General features: G+C 34.8%; 3 protein-coding genes across 3 annotated transcripts; 1 reads left to right on the top strand and 2 right to left on the bottom strand.

Moving 5' to 3' along the window:
• The first annotated feature begins 9,507 nt into the window (after positions 1-9,507).
• Positions 9,508-12,102, top strand: LOC111490507. The gene is made up of 2 exons (XM_023139162.1): positions 9,508-9,735; positions 11,535-12,102. Exon 2 carries the CDS (start codon positions 11,589-11,591, stop codon positions 11,871-11,873), a length of 285 nt encoding a protein of 94 aa, XP_022994930.1. The 5' UTR covers positions 9,508-9,735; positions 11,535-11,588; the 3' UTR covers positions 11,874-12,102.
• A 714-nt stretch (positions 12,103-12,816) lies between these two features.
• Positions 12,817-15,562, bottom strand: LOC111490438 (glutathionyl-hydroquinone reductase YqjG). The gene is made up of 6 exons (XM_023139059.1): positions 15,472-15,562; positions 14,791-15,016; positions 14,520-14,696; positions 14,204-14,428; positions 13,432-13,560; positions 12,817-13,361 (listed from the first exon to the last, which is right to left on the bottom strand). Exons 1-6 carry the CDS (start codon positions 15,546-15,548, stop codon positions 13,128-13,130), a joined length of 1,068 nt encoding a protein of 355 aa, XP_022994827.1. The 5' UTR covers positions 15,549-15,562; the 3' UTR covers positions 12,817-13,127.
• A 1,369-nt stretch (positions 15,563-16,931) lies between these two features.
• LOC111490387 (pentatricopeptide repeat-containing protein At4g19890) lies at positions 16,932-19,177 on the bottom strand. Its single transcript, XM_023138980.1, has one exon. The coding sequence runs from the start codon at positions 19,126-19,128 to the stop codon at positions 17,008-17,010; it is 2,121 nt and encodes a 706-aa protein (XP_022994748.1). The 5' UTR covers positions 19,129-19,177; the 3' UTR covers positions 16,932-17,007.
• Between the last annotated feature and the right edge of the window lie 532 nt (positions 19,178-19,709).

Genomic DNA, 19,709 nt, shown 5'->3' with positions numbered 1-19,709 from the left:
TCTTTCCATTTTTTTTTTTTTTTTTTTGTGTTTGATAAATATGTTTTATTATTTAATATTTGTAGTAATATCATATTTTCCACCAACATGTTTAATTTAATAAAGTTAACCGAAATATGGTTATAGTATAGCTCAACTATAATGATCGATTTATTCATTACTCGAGCCTAGTTTGAGAATACTCAAGCTTTGTCCATGGGCTTACAGAGTCACAACCATTACTCCATTTCATCCCACTGGGGCGATTTAGAACTAGTTTGGAGAATACATTTTTTAACAGCTTCAAATTGGGATTTGAGCTAATTCGGTTTAAGTTTGATATGTTTAGATCCTTTCCTACCAATTTCAACTTTTTCGGAAGTGTTCTTAACACTTTCATAGATTTTGAAGGTTAGTATGACTACTTCTTAGCTAATTTAAATTATTTAGAGCTAAGTTTAGATTACGTGGTGAGCCAATTTTCATAATAGAATTCCAATTTATTGTTGTGAACTCCTTAAATGGAATTAGATTTTAAAGAATAGTTTTAAGCTAGCATCAAGGGAGTGTAGTGACTTTTGCTTAGAGTTTGGTTGGATGACTTGATTGTTGTATGAACGATGCATGCCTTGTGGCCCTTATATGTCATGAGTACAAGTTATGATGCGCATAAGTTATATTATGATGCGATTTCGCTATGTTGTGGAATTATGATGTGATATTGATGTTGTATGATGCATGTCCCTCCATAAGCCACACCAAAACTATGCTAACATGTTCACCATATGTCTATAAGATATTAGAAAGACATATATGTAACTATGAAAGATGCGATAGTTTTATGTATGTCTCATAGAAATACTATGTCATGAAAAGATTGTAGTTATGTCCTGTATCATGAGCTTATGCATGACAACTTTACATAGTTTTATGTCATGTGCATTGAGATACTTCTCCATTATGATTAGTACGAACGTGTATATTACAATAACTATGTATGCCATGATATGGCTCTGGCAGCGTGAGCGTATGCTAGCTGAAGAGCAGGCACAGAGATATTTATATGCCCGCTGGTGGGTCCATGCACGTGTGTACGAGTCATGGATAAAGAAGAACTACATAAGAAGATAGATCCCACCATGATTGCATTTCCCGACTTCAATAGTGAGGATACACACTGATTATTTTTAAATATTCAAGCACGTGTTACTTCTTTTTAGTTATGATAGTTGCATTTCTGTTTAATTGTAGCCTTAAGATTTAATCCGGGCGTAATCATTACTTTGAACTTATTGTTATTTCGTTTTCACTATTCGCTCGATGTTTACTTTGATTTGAATGAATTTTTTGAAATAGTTTAAACCCATAACCTCGTTTATGAAATATTTTAAACGAAATTTTTCTTGCATAATAAATATGTTACGCATGCAATGACGACTTTATTTTTAATAGAAACATAAGGTCATCACAATTGATATTAGAGCTCTAGAAATGCATGCAGTGGCGACCTTATTTTTCATTGCATGCCGACCTTATTTATTTATTTTAAAAAACGAAGGAATCTTAAATTATTAATTAGAAATTTATGTTCCAAAATAGCATCGAACTAAAACTAATTTATGTTTTTTATATTGTATTTGCCTTTTCTTCTATCATTTAAGATTCATTATTATTATTATTATTATTAATCTATATTATCATTTAGTATTTATAATAATTTTAACGTTGAAAATTATAAAAAATTTAAATTGTGATTAAAATTAAATTTTATAAAGCTAATTTACAATTTAATCCTAATTTATATACTACTTAACACGTGGCAACATGTTTTTTTTTTTTCTATATTAATTATATTATATTTTAATGGCAAAGTAATTCAAAATTTTGAATGCAAGAAATATACAGATAATTCAACCTGTTCACGTAACCGTTTTAATTGACTTTCTTTTAGTACACGTAGCTTCAAAGTCATTTGAAAAATAATAAATAAATAAAATAAAATAATTATCACAAATTATGACGTTGCTGACTTAATAAATTTTTTTGATATTATCAAATATATCATAGACATTCGTAATCAATTAATATTTTTATATCTTATTCTTTAGATTTTGTTAGTTTATATTTTCTCCTTATTTTTAGGTATTAGTTGGTAGCTAGTTTCATATTTAATGGTTGTGAATATTAATGAAGATAGCACTTTCCATCTCACTTCTATTTTTCATTCTTAACATCAAATGATTTTAGATTCGGGAACAAACACACATAATACCAACTCTAGATCTGCTCTTATCCTTGAACAACTTCTAGTCATTTTTAGAGTGAGTATAAAACTCAATAAGTAGATTACTTATAGTCTTTCTATCATATCCATAGTAGATACCATAGTACTACACTCTATGTAAGATCCCACATCGGTTGAGGAGGAGAACAGAACACCCTTTATAAGGGTGTGTAAATCTCTCCCTAGTATACGTGTTTTAAAAACCTTGAGGGTAAGAACGAAAGGGAAAGCCTAAAGAAGACAATATCTGCTAGCGGTGGGCTTGGGCCGTTACAAATGGTATTAGAGCTAGACACCGAGTGATATGTCAGCGAGGAGGCTATTCCCTGAAGGGAGGTACACATGAGACAGTTTGTCAATAAGGACACTGGGCCCCGAATTTGGAGGAAAGGAACGAATGCTAGCGAGTACGCTGGCCCTAAAGGGATTAGATTGTAAGATCCCACATGAGTTGGAGAGGAGAACTAAAGACGCTAGGTCTAGAAGGGAAATGGATTTGGTGGAGGTCCCACCTCAATTGAAGAAAGAACGAGTGTCTGCAAAGACATTAGACACGGAAGAAGGTGGATGATAAGATACCACAACCATGGTGGGCTTAAAGTGTTACACTCTTTGGTCATGTGACGGGTAAATAACATGAGGTTGAGCATAAAAGCTATTGTAGTATTACATGGCCTCCTTTTTGGCATCTAACAACCCTCACATGTCTCAACCCCGTGGGAATGTTCATGTGGTTTCAAACCCATATCCCAAGTCCATGTCTATAATTCAAATCTAGCCCAATCTAGAGGCCCATCAACCCCACCAACCCCACCTTCTAATTTGCCCTATTTTTACCTAAATTTAAATCTTAAGATGATGATTTAAGGTATTTTGATACCAAATTTGTTGGATTTTTCTATTAAGGAGAATTTGAGTGGTTCTAACTTGGTTATATCTTGAATTCGAGGTAAAACCTGTGTTTGAAATGTTTTTGAACGGTTAGTAAGGGATTATTTATCGGGTATTTTCAACACCTAGTATTCTCTAAAAGCGCTTACAGGTAAAAGCAAGAGCATGCACAAGGCAAGATGTGAGGGTGCTCTAGTAGCGACCGGAGAGAACTGACATGTTAATTATTCTAGATTTTTCCTAGAAAATTATTAAATAGAGTGCAATCTCTTTCTTATTTTATTTTAATTGCTTTGGGTTTTAAAAAAGTACTCCTATAAAATTTAAGTTTACAACCGACATGTTTTTTTTTCACTTGAAGTATACATATGGTAATATAGGTCGATCTAGGGTTTTAGAAAGTTAGGTCTTTACAAGGATGTATCACTTTTGATGTGAGATATCACGTTGGTTGGGAAGGAGAACGGAACACTCTTTATAAGGGTGTGGAAACCTCTCTCTAGCCGATTGCACTTTAAAAACCTTGAAGAGAAGCCCTAAAGGGAAAATTCAAAGAGAACAATATCTACTAGCAGTGGGCTTGAGCCTTTACAAATGGTATCAGAGTTAGACACCGGGCGATGTGCCAGTGAGGAGGCTAAGTCTTAAAGGGGGTGGACACGAGGCCGTGTGCTAGTAAGGACGCTAAGTCAAAAGGGGTGGATTGTGGGGTATTGTGAGGTTATTTATAGCTTAGTCAATGATTATACATAGTAAAGCTATATATGTTAAATGACATATAAAGTAAATTGTCATATAAATAGCTATGTATTGGTAAAGCTATATATATATATAGTAGATATTTATATATATATATATATATATATATATATATAGTAGATGGTTATATCCGGTAAAACTATGTATATAGTAAGCTCAATCATATATATCTCTCTCCCGGTAGAGCTTTGAAAATGTAGTTTCTGTATTCTCTTACTTACACACCTGAAATCATCATTAAAAAAAAACCTTTAGCCAATATTCTTCTTGCATTTTCTCTATCATGTTCATCTAGATAAAACGTGTGCATTGTTGTGCGATCCTAACCGGTATTACATCGATTGGAGAAGGAAACGAGTGTCAGTGAGGATGTTAGGCTCTAAAGGGGGTGGATTGTGAAATCCCACATCGATTCGAGAGAAGAACGATATGGAATCTCAAAAGAAGAGTCTAAATAAGATAATTTTCGTGACTTTAACGATAATTTGAATCGGAAATGATGGGAGAACTATTCAATAATAGAAAAGGACATGAATTTCCACATCATTCTACTTTCCATGAAACAAATTTGAATGGTCAAATCAGAGTTTCCACCAACCAAATAGCCAACAGGAAAGCTTCCAATTTTGGCATTGACTTTTTTTTCATTTCTTGTCCAATTTTGAATCAATGTGTCCCACTAATTTGGAATCTTTCAATTTCTTGTTTTTAAAAGTTGGGGCATTCGAAAAGGTGGATTAACATTAAATCGACTTATGTTATGCTTTAAAAGATCTCGAAGTAAAAATTTATTAGAATGCTGAATGCAAGATTGAGTTGAGAACATCAAGAAGCAACATATAGGTAATTAAAATGTTTGTATGGATTAAGTATAAAAGAATGACATTCAAACTATGTAACAATCGAAAATTAGAAAGAAGAAAAAAAAGTTGTCCCAAATCGATTAGATTGAGAAACTCGAGAATTGTGATATCCCACGTTTGTTGGGGAGGAGAATATGAAACACCCTTCATAAGGGTATGAAAATCTTTCCCTAGCAAATACGTTTTAAAGCATTGAGGGGAAGTCCAAAGAGAACAGTATCTGTTAGCGACGGGCTTGGGTCGTTACATAAACTATGTTAACACGTTCACTCTATGCCTATGAGACATTAGAAAGTCATGTATGTTAATCATAACATATACTTATGATATCTATGTACACCATTATATTATGCAATCTCTTTTTCATCTGCCAGATATTAGCTTAAGGGCAAACTAGGGGTATGTATGCAAGCCCACCTGGTGGGTTCATGTACTCGTGTGTGAGTTGTGTGTAGAGACGTACGACACATCCAACCTCAGACTAAAAAATACAGTGGAAGACCATAATATTTTTATGAAAAGATAGGTTCTACCATGATTACATGTGATTGCATTTTTTTACCTTAACAGTGGGGCTAGATACTAAGTATTGTTTTAAATACTCAACCCATGTACTACATTTTTAAACGGTAAAGGGGCCTAGAAAGAAATTCTATGAGATTGAAGCCAAGCATGGATATTAATGAGGTGAAGTACATCAATTAATGGAGTTTTATGACTTTAGTGAACCAAATAATGTGATATGTTTCCTATGTTAATGATGTTATTATAATGATAAGTATAGGCCTAAACATTTGATCATGGCAAACATCATAATAATCTCCTTTGATTAATCACAAACAACAAACAAAAAGAGGTTTATTGTCAATTTTGATTATATATTCCAACCAACAATTGACACCATCATTTCAAAGTTGTAGATAAGGCTACCATCAACTAAGGATCAAGGAATAGAACATACCTAACGGAACATTTAAGAGTCAATATGGATATTACGAGTTCACGATCATGTCCTTCGATCTGACTAACGTCCCTGACTCTGGGTATGCAAGGATTTCTTTGACATGTTTGTGATTGCCTTCATTAATAATATACTTATCTACTCTAAGACCGAATAAGAGCACAAGGACCACATAAAGGACCACATAAGGAAGGTACTATCAAGGTTAAGGGCTCATAAGTGGTTTACCAAATATTAGTGTGAGTTTTGGCTTTCCTTGAGCACGTGGTGTCTAGAGAACAAGGCTTCGAGTTTCAAGGTATCAAACATACTATCTTTGGGCCTACAGAGCACTGGACACCTAAAGCACTTGTACCACCATCGCTTACCCAAAAGTATAGCCAAGTCAAATTGGATGACAGACCCTCTAGAGATAGAACGATGAACTTAAGACCTTTGCATTAACTCTAAGAGTACAGCCAAGTCAAATTGGTTCCAAGTTTAATATGACGCGCTCTAAGTCATCCTAAACCTTCCACCTATTTGATACACCATGATCTCACGTTTTTCTCATCTCAATTACCGTAGGATGTCCTACTTTTAATAGCAAGATGTCAGATTATGACTGTCACAAGGGATGTAGAAGAATGTCAAATCCAAATTTCGGAACCCAGACATAGATTTTATCAAATTCATATTGTTAGTACCAATCACATGACCTAGCGGTCTATCTAGGATAGTATATTAGGTTCGGTATTTAAAGGTTTATATTATGTGTGGAAAATGATGTAGGTTGGCCGATTAGATTCACAATCTTTAGACTTGTCTGGAGAGGGACGAGTTTTGCAGCATTTTTGTAACTTTTTCATGTCAGTCCACGTCGCACTTCCATGTTTCATACAATTTAGAAATCAGGTCATGACATATCTGATCTCGACCGGAAAAGTCTTTAATATATTTGGTGTTAGGAAAACTCTCTGTTATGTAACGACCCTATTTTTCTATTTAGTCATTACCACATGCATGACGTGACTTTTTTATGTAAAAATATTCATTTAAAATAATTTATAAAACCATATCATGGACCGGTTCTCAACAAAATTCTTAAAACAAAACTCAAAATAAACCATGTGAAATATAAATAAATAAAAGAAAAGATAAAATCGAAGCCCCGACCTAACCTAAGAGCTACTAAATAAATAAAATGCAACTATCCTAATACTAAGTTCCACCGTTTTCAATGCAACACAATGCTGCTGTCACCCGTGTAGACCTTGAATTTACGAGAAATATAAGAATAGCATAAGCCTAGAGTATTTTAAGAAATACTTAGTAAGTGACCACACTAGGATCAGGGAATGAAAACACATACAAAATGATGGAACGACTTATCAGTTAGGGTAAATTAGATGTGTAATGCTTCTCTACACACGACCCACATGTGCGAGCATGGGCCCACCTGACAGGCTCGCACACCCACTAGACTTGTTGGTCGGGCTAGCTTCTCTAGGCTATTGCTAGACATCCGGAGGGAATAATGATTGTCGTTGCCTCATGATAAACATGATGATCATTTCAATGTCATAGTGTATGCGTCCGTACCCATTATACAACGTAAGTATCTTTATGTACGTGGACATACAATTATATACGAGGTCCCTCATATTTTCCATTGTAATAAATAATGCAAGACAACCCCATTCTTTACTCACATAGTACACTCCACAATTTCCTTATTTCAAAACATATCATAACTCATAGTCTATCATAGTACATCATGACATATCATAACATAGCATAAGTTATCGTAACATAACATGACATTTCATTTATACCATAATGTTATTTGGCATATCATATGACAACACATATCATAACATCACATATCAAGCATATCACACATATGACACATGCAAGGCCACTAGACACATGTCATCATACATAAAACAATTCTTCCAACCAAACTGACAGTAGAGTCACTTACTTGGTTGGCCTAGGTTGAAGCTACTACACTCTTTAATGTTACCTTAGGGTTGCTCTCTAAAATTTAATTTTACTTAATAGTCCCACCATCATAAATTAGAATTCTAATATGAAAATTAACTTACCTAATTTTGCATTAGTTAAAAGGTAGTCATACTAACCTTACAATGTTTTCGAAGAGTTGAAATTATTTGAGAAGGGTCCAAACGTATCAGACCCAAATTGGATAAGTCGAAATGTCGACTTAGAACCGTGAGAAAATGTGTTCTCTGACTAGCTTTGAACTGCTCGAGTGGGATGAAAGGAAGATCAATGAACCTCCCTTTTACTATGGAGTCCAACTCCCCATTTTCTCAATATTATGTTCTTCCAAAAGTTGTTTTTAAAGGGTACCCGAAGTCTCGTATGTAAGTAACGATCTTGATCAGTAGGCGTGTGATATCACAATTAAGATTTCAATCGAGTAAAACATAATTTAGTAAATTAAACTTAATGACAAACATAAATAAGACAATGGATTAGTTAAAAAAACATTCACAACCACACATGGACCTTTCCCTTAATGGAATCAACATCATACAAAAACTCTAAAGAGATAAAGTTAAAAAAAAAAAAAAAAAAAAAGCAAAACCATGTGACAATGCAATCAAATTTAATGAATTTGATAACTTAGAAACGAATAAAATTAATTGCATTGTGGTCCTTCCACACCATTGCATTTCTAAACCTAATTAAGGGCAGTGCCCTAAAAAGTCAGAGGAACCTCCAACGCTAAGGACAAAGTTTAGGGCACCTGCCCTATTGCACATGCCAATCCCCATTCTAATTATTATTATTTTTTGTATAATATAATCTTCAATATTTTTAATTACATTATGATATAATGTTTTTTATTTAGGGATTGATGCCCCCACCATATATTAATTGATTGATATCAAAATAAATCTTTATAATAAGCTCTCCCACCAAAAATGGATACAATTATGTCAAAATTATGGATGGAGTTAATGAAATAAAGACAAACCTAGCTAGCTTTTTTTTTTTTTATTATTTTTTAATTATTATTCTAAATATTTGTTCATAAATATATTGAAATAGTAAGGTCGTTGGGGAGGATTTATGATGTGTATTATTTTGAGTAATAACTAGAAAACATTAATCGTTGATGAATGGACTATTATTTTTTCATGTTTTTTTTTTATATATATAAAAAGAAAATGGGTTTTTTAAGGTGTTCATTGACCCGATAACCCAATTGACCCGATCTACCTAACACGAACCAAAAAGATTGAATTGGGTTAGATTTAGTTCGATTTGGGTTTTATTGAATTTTTTAAATTGAGGTAGGGTTAGCTGGTCTAGTCAATTTGACTAACTTAAAAATAGGGTAACAACCACTTTACTCTACTTTTAATATGGAGATTAAGAATATTTGGTATTTGTTACTAATGTTACTGATGTTTTGTGACATGGAAAACCCGACAACTTAATCTAACTGGAACTGAAAATAGAAGGTTGGATTATAAACTATATTCGGGTTGGTCGGATTACTAACTCAACCAACTAGAAATTTTGGATTGGTGCAAAAGATTTTCCCGACCTAACCCATCAACCTCCAAACATAGGAAATACAATTAATAACGTCGATAACAAAAGAATAAACATAATAACGAAGATTCAAAGTTTCTATACCGGAGAAAAAAAAAAAGGTAATAAAAGGTATGAATAGGTGTAAAAGGACCAAAAACACAGACCATTCATTTCTGTGTCTCTCAAAATCCTTAAAAGGGTTGGCCTTTTGGATCTGAAACTCCACTGTTGTCAATACAAATCTCTCTCTCTCTCTCTCTGTGTCTGTCTGTGTTCGATGTTTGAGATTTCGGGGATTACTATGTTGGTTTGAGAGGCTGAAGCTGCCAGCATGATCTGAAGGAAATGGGTGTTAAGGGTTCAGATCATCTTGCAGCTTCAATCACTCATTCACCAACAAATTCATCAGCTTAGGGTTTTCATTTACAACACTTTCTTCATTTCAGGTACACATCATGTTCTATTCATTCCCATTTATAAACCTAATTCTATACATTCATTCTTTGTTTATACTTTATATGAGATCTCACGTCGGTTGGAGAGGAAAACGAAGCATTGGTGTGGAAATCTCTCTTTAGCAGACACGTTTTAAAAACTTTGAGAAAAACTCGAAAAAGAAAGTCCAAAGAAGACAACATATATGCTGCTAGTGGTGGATTTGAGTTATTACGGTTTATTCGGTAGGTGGGTCTAAAGTGATTATTGGTGGATTCAAATGTATATTTGAGAAGGTAGTTAAGCTATTTGTTTCGATGGATGATTTCCAGCCTAATCTTGCTTCTTTGCTACTAAATCCTTTAAGATGTATGAACCTGAATCTAAACCTGAACCCATGTTTTAATAGTCCTTCAATAGTTTTCACGTCTTTGGATAAAGCGTGAGACGTATGAAATTGAAGTCAATATCGTACATAAACCTTTCGAGCTTATTTGATACTAAATTCAAGTTTAAGACGTCAGAAACTAAACTCGTGCTTCAATTTCTAATTTTCATGTTTGGAAATCTATATAAATCATTTGTTAATTCTATCCAATTTCATTGGTACTAAATTAAAGTTTAAAATTACTAAGTTTGAACTCGTTCTTGCTTGAATTACTCTGAAATAGTTTCCACATCTCTTAAACAAATGCTGGGAATAAGTTTCATATTGATTGTAGAGGAGAACAAATCATTCCTTATAAGAGTGGAAACTTCCATCAGACACGTTAAAAAACCTTGAGGGGAAGCCCTAAAGAGAAATCCTTGTGAGGACAATATCAACTAGTGGTAGGCTTAGACTGTTACACAATATAATCCTCCTTACCTCTCCCGTGCTTATTTGACATTAGATTCATGTTTAAGATGTTTGAACCTGAACCCGTTCTTCAATTACTCTTGATTAGCTTTTACATCTAACGAAAAAATACGAGATATATGAAATGGAAGTCAATGCGGTCTTTTCTCTCTATAGAAGTTGTTTTCACACAATTACACCATGCATGTCTGGTCTCAATTGTCTCAGCTTTGTAGTAGCAACCACACTCCACAAATCAAATTAGCTCGTAAATTCTAAACCTTTAGGCTTATAAGGTCCGTCTAAATTATGTTTGAATACGATTTGAATTTTGTGTCGTAAAAGTCATGTCTTATCCTCGATAAACACATCGGTTTAGAAACTAAACTTGTAATCTAAGTTTATTGTTTTATATTTTTTAAAAAAAATGAAAAGAGAAACCATATTAATTAATTAAGATATATCTCTTTGATACTTTGTATTTGGACAATTTATTTTTATTAATTGTATTTCACATGTCAAATAAAGTTGAAGAATTTAAAATGTCGAGATGAGATGTCAGTGTCGGAGTCGATGCCAACATCGATATCAATATTGATAGATGTCTATATTTCCAAATTTAAATTTGTTGTTCTCTACGTGTTTTAATTTAAAAATCCAAATTAAAAAATTTCGAGATTTTAAATTTTCTCACACTCGAACAAAGCTAAAAAATACAAACCCGATCATTGAAACTTTGGCTTGATAAATGTATCAAATCGTCTTTAATATTTTAGTTAATTTTTAAATGGATTAATAGTTTTTTAAAATTTTTAATTCTAATTTCAATTGCTTAAAATATAAAATTAATATTTAAAATATTAATAGCTAATTTATAAATAAATAAAAATAGGGGTAATTTAGGAAATTTGTGGCCATATTTTATTTTTCCTGAAAAGGAGGGCTCATTTTATACCCTAACTAATTTTGCAGAACCCTTTTCTCTTCCCTCTCAAATGGTGTGGGGCCCTACAAAGGGAAATAGAGATGGTACCAACCGGCAAAGCTCCGATCGGCGGTGACGGCGGCTGCGAGCGGCTGGAGCAGGCTCTCCGAGATTGCCACAAGCGACTACCAGAAGGTCCGGCGCGGCGGTCGGGCTGCTGGCATCTGAACCGATCTTTTGCAGAGTGCTTGGTGGCGACGGTGTGCCCTAACGAGGCGGAGGCGGTGCGAACTCTCTGCTCCAGCGGCGGAACCGCTCTGAAGAGATCGCAATGCGAGCAAGCTAAGTTTTCGTTCTCTTTATGTCTCTCTTCTCTCCAATTGTGAAATCATCCTAGATCCCTGAATTGAACGCCGTGGGAGATTGAAACGGGAATCGACGAAGCTTTTTGAATTGAGATTTTGTAGATCGTAATAATGTTCTTTTGATGTTCATAATAATGTAATTGACGTAATTATAGATGTAAATCGATCAGAAGTTGAGTTGTTGCTGCAATTCGACGCTAACTTACAAATTTGGTTACATGATTTTCAGAAAATTAAAATTTGTTCTTGATTTCTGGGTTACAATTAGTCCCATAGGTTTTATCCATCCATATAAGATTATTATGAAATTTATTGACAAGGAACTATATTTATTATGGATCATATTTGCTTCAAAATTCAATTTCTTTTCTTTTGATTTGGCTGATCTGTTTGAAAGTTTTGTTGCGGAACAAAAATTATTTGAAAACATGTTTTTAATTGTTTTTTTTTTTTTTTTAATAATTAAAATCCTACATTAATCCTTGACATTAAAAAAATATCAATAAGAATTAAACTTACCGGACTGAAGGACTTAGATGAGCAACCACATTGTGATATCCGAGTAAATGAGAGGTACATGAATGAACCAAAGATCACGTCTGAATAATAGCGATCTTGAGGATATGAGAAAAACTTAGAAAAATTGAAAGTTATCTTTATATAAACAAAAACAAAATGTGTAGTGACTCAATCATAGAACAAAAAAAACGGTGATTTCTTATTAAGAAATGAAAAACATGTAATATGACTATGTTACAGGAGATTATAAAGGCTATTGGGTGCCGAACCTAGGTTTTGAAAGGTGTTGAATCTAGATTCTGAAAGGTGCCGAACCTAGATTCTGAATTCTGGACATAACCAATCTGATAAACATAATTCTTTTATAAAAATTAAAATTATTTGGGTTATATGTTAGTAGCATATTAAAAACACAATTAGCGAATATGCATTGAAAAAGAAATAATTTAAGGACAACAATTCAAATGTAATTTTATTGAATTTCAAATAAGTTCAACTTAGACAAAAACCAAGTTACAAACTAACAAACACAAGCACACCAAACCTTTTCATAAGAGTTGACACAACAAAACTCGTAGTGGCTAAACCATTTCTACTTCTTCTACGAGATTGTAAGCTCAAACCTTTCGTCTTACGTGTGATGTCGTATTATCAAAAAACGTAGAACTCGAAACGTACCTATCTTTTATGTTTAATCTCTACCATAAAATACAAGCACACAATTTTTTTGTGACAGATAGCATTTACAATGCAAAACTATGAGGAAAATCTATGCCTATCATGAGGAGAAGTATAATCAATATTGGGGCCAAGAGGAATGATGCCAAATGGATTGATTTGAGGATGGCTTCCATAATAATGCTTCTTTATGTGTTCCATATGAACAGAGCTGCTTACCCCTTTAGTTTGGTATATATCCTTGGTGTAATTGAACAGATTTGGATACTCTCGTAGCAGTTTCTTATTACATTTGAAGTGAACTGCATAAACCTAAACCAAAAAGAAAGAAATATTGATCAGTGAAGTCGAAAAATTAAACAGGTTCGGTTGATGTCATTACCTCGTCAAATCTTATGATGGTGACAAACAGCCGAACGTCTGCTTCGGACAGTGTGTTCCCACAGAGGTAACGTTGCTTGGAAAGTATGTCCTCACATCTGTCCAGAGCTTCATACAACTCTTTCACAGCCTGTAGAAGGATGTTTCATCAGTATATAAAGATTTTGGATTTTAGTAAGGGTGTTCATCCTCCGGGTTGGATTCAATCAGGGGACATTTTCAATTCAAAATAAGTATTTGACTTGTAAATTCGACCAACTTAAATGGTTCCAAGTAGCTGCTCTATATAACTCATTATAACTAAAATAAGACTTGAATCAACTAATCGTTGGGTATGTTTCGGAGTACAAAAGTATCTACAAGAAATGCATAAGTAACTATCATAAGAAAAATTAATATATTTGCATTGTATCAATTCAATCACAACTTATTTAAACTAGAACAATCTTACTAGTCCTCTTTGGACATTCTCTTTCGGGCTTCCCCTCAAGGTTTTTAAAACATGTTGGGAAGGGAGAGGTTTCCACACCCTTATAAAGAATGCTTCGTTCTCTTCTCTAAATGACGTGGGATCTCACAATCCGCCCCCCTTCGGGGCCCAACCTTATAAAGAATGCTTCGTTCTCCTCTCCAACTGATGTGGGATCTCACAATCTACTCCTTCAGTCCAACCTTATAAAGAATGCTTTGTTGTCCAAGATTGATTGGGTTTACAGAAAATCAGATTTTATTTTTACACTCTAAATTGTCAGCTGCTATACTGAATTGCTTACCTGGTCATAGGGCTGTTGCATCCTTGCAAAACCACACTTATAGACACCGTTGTTAATGGCGTCGTATATCCATCCATTAGTCTCGTCAATTTGGGCTTGCAAGTGAGGAGGATACAGATCTAGAGCTGGATTCTCTGCTATATCATTGAATTCAGTATTAAGCATACGAATTATCTCTGAGCTCTCATTGTTAACAATGGTTTTCAGTTTCTTGTCCCATAGAACCTGTCACGAAGAACACACTAAGAGGACTGCATAACATTAAAACATCTACTTATAAGCTCAAATTACATTCATAGCCATGGCTGAAACTTACAGGAACTGTGTACTTTCCAGTGTAATTTGAACTAGCAAGTTCATACAGATCTCTTACACTTTTAGCTCCATTCAAATGGTCAGGTTCAGCCCCAGGCTCCTCTGTATCAGAACCAGGAAAAACCCATCCCCTATGATCATCAGTGTCCTTGGTTCTTTCCCAAATTGGTTTGACTGACTGAGCAAGAAACAGTTTGAGGCAAAGAAGAGCAATATTGTTTTTCAGTAAAAAACATCATGGATTCATTTAGCTATGGAGATAAAATATCTACCGAGAAACTGATCGCCTTTTCGAGTCCTTTGATCTTCAAATATGCAAGGCATCTGGAAGCCCAAGGACAAGCATATGAAATGTAAAGATGATATCTCCCTGATTCTGCTGGAAATTGGGAGGATTGATCTCGTGAAATCAAATTGCGAAATGTTGAAGCTGTTCTTACAAAAGCGCCAGTTGTAGACATTTCATCAAGGGCCGATCGTGCCATTTTGCAGAAAAACCTGAAGGAAATCTCCACAATTATATTTGTAAACTGAGAGAACGGAAATCGAAGTGCATAAAACCTAGGGACAAAATCACTCATCACTTGATCTCAGCTCAACTGTGCAAGAGCAAACCAATCACTCAAAATTTTCAAATTCATGTCCATTTTCCTTCTGTTATAGTCGATCTCATTCCGGATCCAACACAAGAAAACTAGAAATGAACGTAAAATGGACCGACCAGATCAACCAAGAGATAGAAATCAATGCGCTAATCCAACAAAACAAATACGTTATATTAATAACTAAATCGGCGATCATACTTTAGAAGATAACAATCGAATCACGCAAACCTGAGACAGCCGCCAGGCGAATGATTGAAAAGGTAAAATTCAGAGAATTCAGTTCAAAACGACGATCTTAGAAACATGAGGAATTGAAAAGATAAGAATAATCAGAGAGTTAAGGATCACCTTAGAGATGTAAAACAGTGATCGGAAAGACGAAGAGGACGAAGAGTTCTTTGAGGCGATGGCAGTGCAGAAAGCATTCAGAAAGCTGGGGAAAAGAATTTCTTGGCTTTCTTTTTACTTTTTATTTATTTATTATTATTTAAACTAAATTAATAAAATAAATTATTTTAAAATTTTCAAAATTTTAATAATATCCTTACCCACTAAAAAAAAAAAAAAATAATAATAAAAAATCTAACATCCAGTTATTTATTTATTTATTATTATTATTTATAAAAATGGTTAATATTTACTTTTAAAATATATTTAAATAGTTATTTAAAAGATACCTTTAAATATTAAAAACTTTCATTAATATCCTTCCACTATTTTAAAAAGTTCTAAAAAAATTTCAAGAAGGTTTTTACCTGATTAATGTCCTACAACGAAACTGAGCTCCCCATTTCTTGCACAATGGAGTTTACACGATAGAAGTAATCCTGCTTTTGACTTTGAGGCTTTGACCTGGATTGAAGGAGGTAAAAGAAAAGAAAAGTAGCTCTTTCCTGAACCTCGGCTTCTCTCCTGAACCGGAACCTCTATGACCTGACCCTATTTACCTTATTCATTCAATCCTTCACCTGTCGGTCTCACTGCTGAAGGAAGTTCCACTAAGCCTTCGGTATTTGTGCACAGTGGATGGTGCCTTACTTTTGGCAATTGTGGGACTATGAATCTGTGATGGATGGAATTATTGGCGGTAGTGGGACTAAGAATCTAAGAGATGGACTATGGCAGTAGTGGGGATTTTTGGCCTGGGAATGGATGGATAAAGTTATACGGTGATGGGCTTGTTGGGCGAATCACTTCCAGGCTGGCATTAAATCGAGATCGCCCGGGCTACTGAATCCGCTTCTTTTTGGTACCAACAATGAGGAATTGTTTGCCCTGCCCCTACTTGCTGCATCAAAAACTCAATCACAAGCTTCTAATAGACGAAAATTATTTATCTTTGAATAATGTACAATTATATTCTTTTCATTAGGGGAAAAGAATATGACGTTTTTGTTCCACCAACTCCCTTGTTTAAGTTAGCAAAAAAAAAAAAAAAAAATTGAGTGTAAAAAGGATTTAAAGCACGAGGAATCACTTGACATGTATGGTACATGTCCTTACAAGCACGAAAAATCACTTGACATGTATGGTATATGTCCCTTATAAGAACGTAGTCGAGTCATTTAGTATAGAGAAACATCAAATGTCTAAAATTTCTTTCCACTCTCTTATGTTATTTTTTTTTTCTCCTCCTCCGAACTTATCCCACCATGGCTCGAGACCCATTTTCAATATCTTCTTCAGTTTTTTTTTAATCTAAAATCAACTTCAACGCTTTTTTAGTTTAGAAGATCGAATAAGATACCTTTTCAAGTATATAGATCTCAAAAAACTTACTCGAAATCTAAAAAAATGAGTGGGAAGGAGATATGATAAAAGAAATCAAATCAAGAGATTCTAAGTCCAACAAAATCATGTATCATTCAAGTGTTCAGAAGTTGGTTAGCCAATACCTTTTGATATTCTCTCCGTCAAATCAGAAACAAGAGCATATTTGTTGCTCTCACAACAAGCAGTCATGAATGCAGCCAAACTCACTCGATCGACATTGACTTCCTTATCAAGTAACTTATGAAAGAAAAGAGCTGCCATGCCGACTTTCTTCTCGCTACAAAGCTTGCGTATTAGAGTATGGACCGTGTGTATCCAAAGCTTCTTGTCGAGCCGTTCCAAGATAACCATGGCTGAAGCGAACTCTTCTGTTTTGCAATACTCATAAGCTAAGGTCACCCGAGTAACCTCGCACGGAGTCAGCCCATTGTCTATCATGACATCATATAATCGTCGAGCCTCATCCAACCTCGACTCTTTGCAAAGACCACTGATTAAAGCACCATAACTAATGCTATCTGGTGCACAACCATGGTCACTCATCCGCTGGAAAAACTTGACTGCTAAGCCAATTTTTCTTTCCCTACAATAGCCACATATCATGGATGTGTAAGTTTCCTTTGTCGGAACGAACCCAAGCTTAACGACTTCGTCGAACAACTTTTCGCTATCGTTCATCATTTTCTGCCTGCAGAAGGCAGAAATCAAAGTGGTATACAAATGGACATCAGGCTGGAAACCAACTTTAAGCATCTTAGTTAAAAACATAAGGGCTCGATTCAAATCGGCATGTTTACACTGTTCAGATATTAGAATGTTGTATGTGACAGCGTCGGCTTCAACTCGATTCCGACACCCTTTATTTAGCAATTTGAAAGCCTCTTCGACTCTCCCTTTTTTACAGAGACCATCAACCATTGCATTGTAAGTACATATATTAGGGAAGAAACCTTCATTACACATAAACTCCATTAATTCATAGGCTCTACTGAAATTCCCTGCCTTACAATGTCCATCAATGAGAGTAGTGTAAGTGTTGGTGTTTGGAACCATTCCTTGTTCCTTCATTCTTTCAAACAACATTTCAGCTCTATTCAATTTCTCCTCTTTGCAATACCCACTTATCATGGCTGTGTAAGTGTACACATTTGGCTTGTAAATATCACTTCTAACAAGCTTAAGAAACAGTCTAAAAGCTCTATCAGTCCACCCTTTCTTGCAAAGCCCATCGATTAATGATGTGTGGGTATACACATTGGGTTTCCAGCCATTTCTAACCATTTCTTCCAATAATTCAAATGCTTGCTTAACACTACCCCTCTTGCATAACCCACTAATCATAGATGAATAGTTTATCAAATTTGGTGATAAACCCATCTTTTTAACCTTATGAAACAACCAAAATGCTCTGCTTACAAAGCCCTTTTTACAAAAAGCATTAATAATCAAAGTCAATGTGGCATTATCAACAACAAAACCTCTCTCCATCATCTCATTTATCCACCTATCTACGTCCAAAACATTGCCATATCTACAGTAACCAACAATTATAGACTTGTAAGTGCAAGAATTAGGAGCCATACCTCTTGCAGACATTTCGTCGAACATGTTGCCTGCATATTCGAGCAGCCCCATTTCAGCAGCCACCATGATTATACGATTCATTACTCTGGTGGTCAACACAAGCCCCTGATTTCTCATGTCAATGATCATATCCACAGCCTCCTTCAACTTCCCAATTTCTGCAAAAACCCCTATCATACACTCCACCACTTCATCGGCTCGCTCCTGTTTACATTTCTCAACCAATAACATCGTACAAACTATGTAAAGCCGCATGAAATAGCGGAATTTAGGGAATCTGATTGCCCAGTAAAAGAAACTCAACGCCATCATTGAACCCTCCTCGCTAGCAAGTGAAGCAACGACTGAAATGGCTTGCTCGTGAGTCAAAAAATCAGCATCCACATCAAGATTCAGCTTAAAAGGAGAGAATCTCAGATGGGGTTGGCGAAAATAAGACTCGATGACCAATGAACAAATCGTTTGCACAGGAGACTGCAATGAAGAAGAAGAAGAATCACGGTGCGGCGAAGAGATGGAATCGAAATGAGATGAGGAGAAAAATCCCGCTGAGGCAGAAACTGATAATCGTTGTGGAAAGGAAAATTTGTGGAGAAATCCATGGAGCCTTAGAATTCGGAGAGACGCCAAGAATTGCATCGAAGGCATAAAGGTCGCAGGAGCTCTGCCCCCATGCGATGCGAATTGTCTTGGACTAGTTGCGTTCATCCAGTTACGTGTCTAAAAAATTAAATATGTTTGCTTTTAAAAAAACAATAGAGACGTAGTAAATTAATTATTTTTTTTAGCTTAATAAACGGCACTTTTAAGATAATAATTAATAATAATTAATATTTTTCAATAAGATTGAACTTCCACACAATCGAAAAAAATTTCTTGAGATAAGATGATGATTACGTTATTATGATTAATGGTTTTGTATTCAAATCGATGTGATACTCGAATACAAAACTCGAATGATGATTTATGGTTTTGACCGATTTTTTTTGGGCATATCCATCCATCTATATTCTCATCGAGGCATAAACTCTCCTCTGTCTTTGTCATGTCATTTACGGACTCTGTTATGGATAGTAGGTGCATAATCCAACCTTCGACACCTGGGTTGAGAAAAAATGTTGACACACCTATGTTGTCCGACACTGTCCTTGAAAGATCCATTTTAGAGGAAGACGCTCGAGATACTCATCTCACAACACTTGTCCATGTTGTGACAGATGTATGTGCCA

The sequence above is a fragment of the Cucurbita maxima genome, unplaced genomic scaffold (genome assembly GCF_002738345.1).
Source record: "Cucurbita maxima cultivar Rimu unplaced genomic scaffold, Cmax_1.0 Cma_Scf00015, whole genome shotgun sequence".
In the NCBI taxonomy this organism is placed as follows: domain Eukaryota; kingdom Viridiplantae; phylum Streptophyta; class Magnoliopsida; order Cucurbitales; family Cucurbitaceae; genus Cucurbita; species Cucurbita maxima.
This window is presented reverse-complemented; position numbering and strand designations above follow the sequence as displayed.